General features: G+C 40.9%; 1 protein-coding gene across 4 annotated transcripts; it reads left to right on the forward strand.

The window, feature by feature from the left end:
- Window positions 1-716: 716 nt before the first annotated feature.
- On the forward strand, window positions 717-6,753 carry LOC148360773 (BUB3-interacting and GLEBS motif-containing protein ZNF207-like). 4 transcript variants are annotated; one of them, XM_088341679.1, is made up of 12 exons: window positions 717-884; window positions 1,279-1,405; window positions 1,473-1,611; window positions 1,821-1,991; window positions 2,076-2,148; window positions 2,254-2,315; window positions 2,548-2,687; window positions 2,932-3,012; window positions 4,003-4,251; window positions 4,555-4,711; window positions 6,029-6,212; window positions 6,375-6,753. In XM_088341679.1, exons 1-11 carry the CDS (start codon window positions 844-846, stop codon window positions 6,178-6,180), a joined length of 1,392 nt encoding a protein of 463 aa, XP_088197805.1. In that variant the 5' UTR covers window positions 717-843; the 3' UTR covers window positions 6,181-6,212; window positions 6,375-6,753. The 4 variants fall into 4 exon arrangements, with proteins under 4 accessions (XP_088197805.1, XP_088197804.1, XP_088197806.1 ...); XM_088341678.1 differs by having other exon boundaries at window positions 6,029-6,753; XM_088341680.1 differs by having other exon boundaries at window positions 4,555-4,669; window positions 6,029-6,753.
- Window positions 6,754-8,267: the final 1,514 nt, after the last annotated feature.

An 8,267-nucleotide genomic window follows, 5' to 3' on the forward strand; every position in this document is an offset into this window, starting at 1 on the left:
ATTGTCCCTAGGTGTGAATGAGCGAGTGAGTTTTTGGTCTCTGTAGACTAACCAGTTCAGGGTGTCCCCTGCCCGCTACCTGAAGATAGTTGGGATGGGCTCCAGCTCCCTCGCGACCCTACTGAGAATAAGCGGTGCAGATAATGGATGGATGGATAAGATAATACTGAGAAGTTACAGTTTTCAATTACTAGAAACATATGTATTTTGAAAATACAAAAAAAGAATCTTAAAAACAAACAGACATTGGATTAAGAAAACTCAGCAAAACAACCTGGAACAGTTTTTTAAAACATGGGTAAGGGGAGCTTCTTTAAATGTATACAATAACAATATTGATGAAAAAGACCGGACGTCGAGTGAAAGTAATAAAATGAAATCGTGCAAATCTTGTAGGGACATTGGAGAATCACAACTGTTGGTTAAATAATACATATACATATAAGGAATTTTAATCTTGAGTAAATTTATTAACTTCGGTATTTACTGTAAATATATCTACGTGAGGGTGTCGCCATCAAGTGGATGACAGAATAATTCAATTCAATCCCGCACATTTCCGATTTTTTTGTGTTCCTCCAAACGGAAAATAATAAACAGAAAGCAACAACAACAAATTTATTTTATGGTTCACGATCATATCATTAATAATCAATACTATTACAGTTAATCAACTCGTCAAAGACGCGTGACGTCACCCACGTCGAAAGAAATCGACCGCTTCTACTTCCTGTTTCAGGCGCCATTTTCGGCGTGGAGGTTGTGTTCACAGCATGCTGTTGTCAAAAAGATAATAAGAATTCGACAGACGACGACTTACTTTTTTTAGTTCTCGGCGCAAGAATGGGGAGGAAGAAGAAGAAGCAGATGAAGCCGTGGTGCTGGTATCCATTTAAAGAGAAAATGAAAATAGCGAAGGGGGAAATGGCGCTGGGTAGTACGACAAAAGATAGGCCTCAATTAGCTCGAGCGCCTCGTCGATGTAAATGCCGAATAATGCTGACATAAAGTTGCGCTGTTCTGTTAAAAATGCTTGTTTGGACTTATTGTGTAACTATACGTCGAGTTAATTGTTGCAATTGGTCACCGTTAATCTATTGAAGCCCATGTTGGCTATGCGTTAGCCTAGCATTGTTGCTTGTGTAATTAACACGTCATCGACTGCTACGCGCCTTGAATGTAATGTATTTAATCTATAGAATCAAACAAGAATCACTGTCAAGTTAAATAGCATGTGTTTATACGTAATTGGAGATCCGTCCTTAATCATATTCTAAGGTATTGCAATCGTGATTTTGACGACGAAAAGATTCTCATCCAACACCAAAAGGCAAAACATTTTAAATGTCACATTTGCCACAAGAAGTTATACACCGGACCTGGTTTAGCCATTCACTGTATGCAGGTGGGTGAACTCTGTAATTTCAGATGCGATTCTCCTTGCGAACAAGCTCACTTTGCACGTCTTACAGGTGCACAAAGAGACTATTGATGGTGTACCAAATGCAATCCCCGGAAGAACTGACATTGAGCTGGAGATCTACGGTATGGAGGGGATTCCTGAAAAAGACATGCAAGAAAGGAGACGGACATTGCAACAGAAATCTCAAGGTTTGTGCATCAGCTTGGAGCAGCTATACTTGTAAATTGTCTTCAAGTAAAATTATTGTATTTCAGCCAACACTGATAGTCTCTTTTATTTTTTTATTAAAGCAGACTTAATCATTGTGTCGAAAACAAAACAATGATCAACATTCTTACCAACTTGCAAGCAAACCGGTCACCAAACCACATTTCTTTTGTATAATTCCTTCCCTCAGATGGAAAAAAGAAAAACCCAGATGATTCGGATGATGATGACGATGATGATGAGCCTGGTCCCTCGGGGCCTCATGTGACTGGAGTGCCACCTCAAACAGGCTATGTTGCGCCAATGGCTCAGCCAGGGATTCCCCCTGTGGCTCCAGGGATGCCCCCAACTGGATATCAAGGTATGAGAGAGACCTTTCTCCGCTTGTCCAAAAATGTCATTCTAAACTGTTTTCGTAAATGCTCTTACCCTTCATTGTTTTCAGGAATGCCACCAATGATGCCGGGTGTTCCTCCCATGATGCACGGAATGCCTCCAATGCACGGCATGCCTCCAGGGTACAATAGTTATCCTTTGGATCATAATGTCTGCCATTGGATGGGTTATTGTTTGTAATTCACTTGGAAAATCAATTTGCTTAAATTTGTTTTATTCTCTTGTAGGATGATGCCAATGGGTGGGATGATGCCTCCAATGATGCCAGGGATGCCTGGCATGCCACCAGGTTAGTTGAATAGTTGAGAAAAGTTTCTTAGCAGCTCAAAGATAATATTGATTGCTGTCTTATCGCAAGTAGGGCCCTTGTTGAGGTGTTTTAATCCTTTTTGGGCCAGGTATAATAGTTTGGCTGTACTTACAAAAGAACAGTCATTAAATCAATGACATGTCTTACATTTTAATTACCAATAATTTTCTTGTCGTTCAAAAAGCCTGATCTTTGATTATTTGTCACTTAGGAATGCCACCCCACTTGGCGCCAAGGCCAGGAATGCCCCACATGACTGCTGCCCCGACAGCAGGAGTCATTCCCGGTCGACCAACGCTACCAGCGGCTCAGCCCGCTGTAACCAAGCCTCTTTTTCCCAGTGCGGCACAGGTTGGAGCTCTAAACAATCTCCGGTTACTTCTAATATTCTTCACCACGTAATTTTGCCACCACATCCTCAAAAAAATTGTTTGTTTGTCACACAATGGTTTTCACCGAAATTTACCTATTCAGATCTTTCAACACGTTTGCCTACCCCTCACTCAATAAACACTTAAACACTGATATAGTTATTTTTAGGTGTTAAGATTTTGCAAAATGCCAATACTGTTATCTCCTTTTCACCATGCTGCAGATGGGCACAGCAACTCTTTCCTCTTCACCCGCAGACCTTCAGTCTGCCTCTTCTCAGCCGCCCCTTTCTAACACCCCACAAGTATGCACACAGATCAGACTGTGGCTGGCATCTAGATGCATGTCGCTTCCCCGAACCGCCCATCCACACAAATTTCTCACGCATGTTAATTCCTCCTCTAACGTAAGCAGGTGTGCAGAAGTGTTTGCCTCAGACTTTTTCTGCAAAGTTGGTCACAGGTTAAGGCGGGTTAACATCTGATTAACTTCTAATGCATGAGCTTTTCAGACTAATGTTTCGGGCTGGGCAAAAGATTTTTTGGATACTAAGAGTAATTGTGTGAGATTGTGCTTTTATGTTAACAAGTTCCTACTTTGCAAAAGCATCTTGTCTTGTGTCATTTTAACTTACAGGCAGTCACATGGATTACCAAGTGTGTATTTTATTTTTTTAAGTGCTCCGTCCTGTTTAAAATGGTACATGGTGGTGAGATGTTAGTCGGCATTATTTAGTCCTCTGTTAGGCGTCCAAGAGTTGTCTAGGGATGAATAGTAAGCTTCTGTTTTGTAAATCCATCGTCGAATAGCGATTATGTTCCAATCTAAATTTCTTACAAGGTTGGTTAAAAGGTTGTGAATGCAGTGAAACCCTTGGTCATCACAAACTATTTCCAATCATGAGTTGCTCTTTGTGAAACTTCAGTGGTCATTTTAACACCAATATCTTATTCCAGGCCATATAATTGTCTTTTTTTTTTTTTTTTTTTTTTTTTTACAAAGAGCCAGTAAAATTAAATTTCCTGTATTTAAGGTATTTAACTTTTTGAATATTTACTAGTGATTGAAGTGAGCCTTCTGTCTCTCTTTGCAACTACAGCTACATTCACTAAACAGCAGCAATGTTTGTATGTTTCTGCTAAACATTACATGTGACCGAATAACTCTTGAGAAGGAATTGGTACAAAGTCTGTGCGAATGACATGCTGCAACGCGACAGGGGTGCCCTGTATTGCAATAAATGTGTAGATGTTCTGTAGCATTCCACCTTTTTCCTTTTGTGTCATCTGCACAGGTCCAGCAAAGTGCTTCAGGGGCTGCCACAAATCCCCACAGCGCCACTGCCGCCACGACAGACCCACCCAAAGCAACTTTCCCTGCATATACCCAACCCTCTGTCTCTTCCTCTGCTTCTACTTTATCCTCTAATCCCTCTAGCAGCACTGTGGCCAAGGTCCCGGCCACGGTGCCCACTAAACCCGCCACCCTCGGTGCCACGAGTGCAACCAGTAAGTTGATCCACCCTGATGAGGATGTCTCGCTGGTAAGTTGATGGAACTCTCTCTTTTGTCCTTTTCACAGTAAGTAATGACTGATGTATTTTTTGTCAGTTAAAAAGGATCGTCAAGTTTTGCTACCGTTAATGCCTGTTAACAGCAGCGTTAGATCTAAAACCCATCAAATGAAAGCACATAGTCTTTAGTAATCCTTTGTCGTCATGTTTTAAAACCAGTCCACATTTGTTTAGCCAGAGTTGTTTTTGTGTGTTTTGTCCCTGTGATATAAAGGGTCCAATAAGTATTTCTTAGAACCTAAAAAAGCTGTTCGGTCTTTTTCCTACCCACAGGAGGAACTGAGGGCCCAGTTGCCCCGTTACCACCGTCTCTTAGCTAGGACGGCGCAGGCCCTTGCAGCTGCTTCTCCAGGGGCATCTGTCCCAGGCATGATGGCCCCACAGCAAGGTCTGCCACCGCAGCATACTGGCATGAGGCATCCCATGCATGGTTAGCTGACAACTCACATTTGACAGATACTTGCTCGGGGGTCACTGACAAAGTACCTCGAGGCGCACAAGAACGCACCCTTTTAGACTACCTGGGTAGCCTGCGGACCCAGAGAATGTTGTGTTTTCCATGAAAAAGTCACTTAATCATCAAATGAGTTGTCAATGTCTATGTTCTTTTGCCTGTACAAATCTCTTCCTGTTATGGCCAGTCTTAGATATTGCTTTATCTTTGCCATTCTGCCTTGAAGGCCACTATCTCTGAGTATCTCTCACTTGTGTCCTGGGTATTGTTTAACCAAGCTCTAGTTGAGGACCAGTGAGGCGTCCTATTGTCAAACTAGAGACCAATGTACTTGTCCCCTTTCTTGGTTGTGCCTCCCACTTTTTTCTACTCTGGTTAGAGCCTTTTTGTGGCGTTTTCTGAAGGTGGTAGTAGTACACACCGTTGTAAGAGATCTTCGGTTTCTTGGCAATTTCTCTTTTGAAATAGCTTCAATTTCTTTCAACAAAATTAGATGTTGGGGTTGCACATGAAAGATTTTTTTTCTTGGCATCCTGAATCGGAAAGTTAAATCACACAAATGTGATGCTCCAAGGAAAGTCTGTTTTCTGGTTTTTAACCAGCTAAACTGTTTTCAGCTGTGCGAACATCGTTGCACAAAGAGATTTATAATTATCCCTTAGCCGTCTAACGCAATTGGTAAACACAATGTACTTTTAGAACACTGGAAGTGAAGGTTGCTGAAAAGAGGCCTTGATACACCTAGGTAGATATTGCATTAAAGGACAGACATTTGCAGCTAAATGTCATTTGGCACATTATCAATGTATTTGGTGTATTTCTAATTGTTCTTTTGTTGTTTCACATGATCGTAATTGAAAAAATGTATTCGACATAAAAAGACACTTTTAAGCAACCCCAAACCTTTGATAGGTATATTTAGATTAGTCATTGCCCTTGTATAAGATGTTTAAGTGATGGACTCAGCCTACTTTAGATACGAATGTCAATCTGATTAAAACATTTTAACATAACTTTTATTTTACATTTTATAAATTCATATTGGATTGGTTCTAATCAGGAGCAAAAAAAGTGGTGGCTCAGCTTTAAAAAGGTTGGTGGCCCCTTCACTAGATAATGCAAAAGCAAGCCAAATTATTTTAATAGCTATTTTTTTGGATTGGCCAAAATGGTTGGAATTCTGACATCAAAAAACATCTGTAAAGATTTTGTGTGGCAATAGAAACTGGCATGCTCTTGTTTAGTTCCAGATGTAATGCTGACCCAATCTTCCCTTCTGGTGTATTCCTGTAGGTCAGTACGGCGCCCCTCCACAGGGCATGCCAAACTTCATGCCGGGAGGGATGCCTCCATTCGGGCAGGGTCCTCCAATGGTACCCCCTTACCAGGGTGGACCCCCTATGGGCATGAGGCCGCCCGTCATGTCTCCCGCTGGGCGCTACTGAAGCAACAAAGCTGCGCCCGCATTAGGTTTGAGGTTAATACCTTTCTCTCATCCTTGTACAATTTCAGGCCCCAGGTGGCGAAGACTTAATTGTTGTTGGCAAAACACGGACATTTCATGTAACCACACAAGTTCCAGACTGCTTCTTTTCTCATTTGATCACTCAGTGAAGATAAAAATTCTTTCCCCTCGTAGGTTTCACTCAGGTTCTTAGGGGTGAAGTGTGTTAAAGTCTTTCATATTTCTGTTGAAGCTGCTGGACTTACATGAACATACCAACCCCCTTACAAAGGCAAGTTTATGTAAACCATTTGTTAAATTTCATTTCTTTTGTAGTTCACTGAAGGCCCTCACAGCATGTTTCTATGTGCTGTTGGACTTGCGTCCCCAACTTTGGTTGGTGAGGGTCTTGGTGATTATTCCAACTTCGTAATGTTACTTTTCTGTGACTCATGAGTCTAGCTTTTTTCTTATTTCAGTTTTGTTTTAATAATTTCTGCTTTAAAAGGGTCCCTGTGTGCATCCTTGTAATGTTTTATCAATCTGTTGTAATAAAATCCACCTTAAAACTGCAGTGCTGGTTTGTTGTGACGTGCGTGAAGGTGAGTCATGAAAGGTTGGTACCAAATCTTATTTTTGACATGCGGCACAAAGTTGGCCATCACTTGTGATGTCATCCATCACAATGACATCTTCCAATTAAATGAATGACATTAACTAAAGTCTTTTAACCTAGAATTATGATGGTCAACTTGTACTCCTAACAATGCATGACCAAACAACTGGAGAGCGATTGCGATGGAAATGACTTAAAGGTGTTTGGGAAGTGCAAATACTCTCACGATAAGCGGTAAAACACAGCAATACAGAAACTGCAGCAAATAGCAGCTGGTGCATTGTTTTGGTTGTGATCCTCAATGTGAGCTTATTGATTGCAACAAATGCCGTTTTAGACTACATCTTTTTACTGCAGTATTCGTATTGTGGGGCCAAAAGTGCTTCTCAGAACATTTCTCATGTTGGCCAACTGTTAAGTTTGCAGGTGTTAAATCAGTTTGTGATGGATTAAAACACGCCCTCATCACTTAACTGCTTTGTATCTGTTTGTCATCTGTAGCACCTCCCACTCCACTTGTCAGCCTTGTACCCACTCTGCTGGCACTACAGGTCTTTTAAACCCAGTAAGTACTCGCTGTTTCTTGTAGTGTGGGTCAACGATCATCTACTGTGTTTAATAAATCTAACTCGGGATAATGAGTTTATCATATTATCTGTGTCTTAAATAGACTAATGGTAAGTAAGCCCCAGAAAGAAAAAAAAAACATTAAACCAAACAACATTAGGGATGCACCGAAAACTGGGACAATAATTATGGTGTGTTGTCAAACAGTGAGCTTTTCCAAGATTTTGCCAACATCAGTTTCCCTGCTGTCCTCGTCTGCTCCCATGATTTTGGAACGTGCAAGCTAGACCTTCTCTAGTGTTTCTACACTCCGCAGCTAACTTCAGTTGAGCAGTTTAAATAACGGTTATTTTAAGTGTGCCATTCAATCTGTTTATCCCCGAAGGCGATATGCTGATGACAGCTATGTGATGAGTTAAAATAAGTATTACACCATAGGGAACATGGGAGCGCAACTCTGCGTTAAGACTGTGCTGACTATCGGACCACCATAATCAGTCTTCATCTTTTCCTTCCCGCTGTTTTCTTGTCATTATTCGCTCTCCTGTCCACTAAAAGCTGAAATACTCCCCCCTCTTTAAGTGAAACTGTTCAGTGCCGTAGCTTTGGTTTTGATGAAACAATAGCTCAATTCCATTAAGTATAAAAATAACATTCTTTTTTTGCTTTTTGGATGAGCTGTTTCATCTGTTGTACTTATTTTTCCCATTTCACTTCTCAGAGCGTTTAACCTCTTTACGTGAAAGTCAGTTTTATTTTTTGGGGGTAATTATGGTGTTTGTATTTCAGTTGGGTGTGTTTTGGGCCCAAATGTTCATTTCGGTGCCTTCCTATTCGTGTGGTAAAAATTATAACATACAATTTGATACCTTATTTTATTGTACACGGATTAACTTTTTTTTATT

This window comes from Urocampus carinirostris, chromosome 8 (genome assembly GCF_059441175.1).
Source record: "Urocampus carinirostris isolate Australia breed hairy pipefish chromosome 8, RoL_Ucar_1.0, whole genome shotgun sequence".
In the NCBI taxonomy this organism is placed as follows: Eukaryota; Metazoa; Chordata; class Actinopteri; order Syngnathiformes; family Syngnathidae; genus Urocampus; species Urocampus carinirostris.

Excerpts from the sequence above, each read along its gene's own strand:
- LOC148360773 (XM_088341678.1), top strand. The coding sequence starts at position 844 with ATGGGGAGGAAGAAGAAGAAGCAGATGAAGCCGTGGTGCTG. Across the intron at positions 1,612-1,820 it reads ATTGCAACAGAAATCTCAAG|ATGGAAAAAAGAAAAACCCA; the intron begins GTTTGTGCATCA and ends TCCTTCCCTCAG. Across the intron at positions 3,013-4,002 it reads CCCTTTCTAACACCCCACAA|GTCCAGCAAAGTGCTTCAGG; the intron begins GTATGCACACAG and ends TCATCTGCACAG.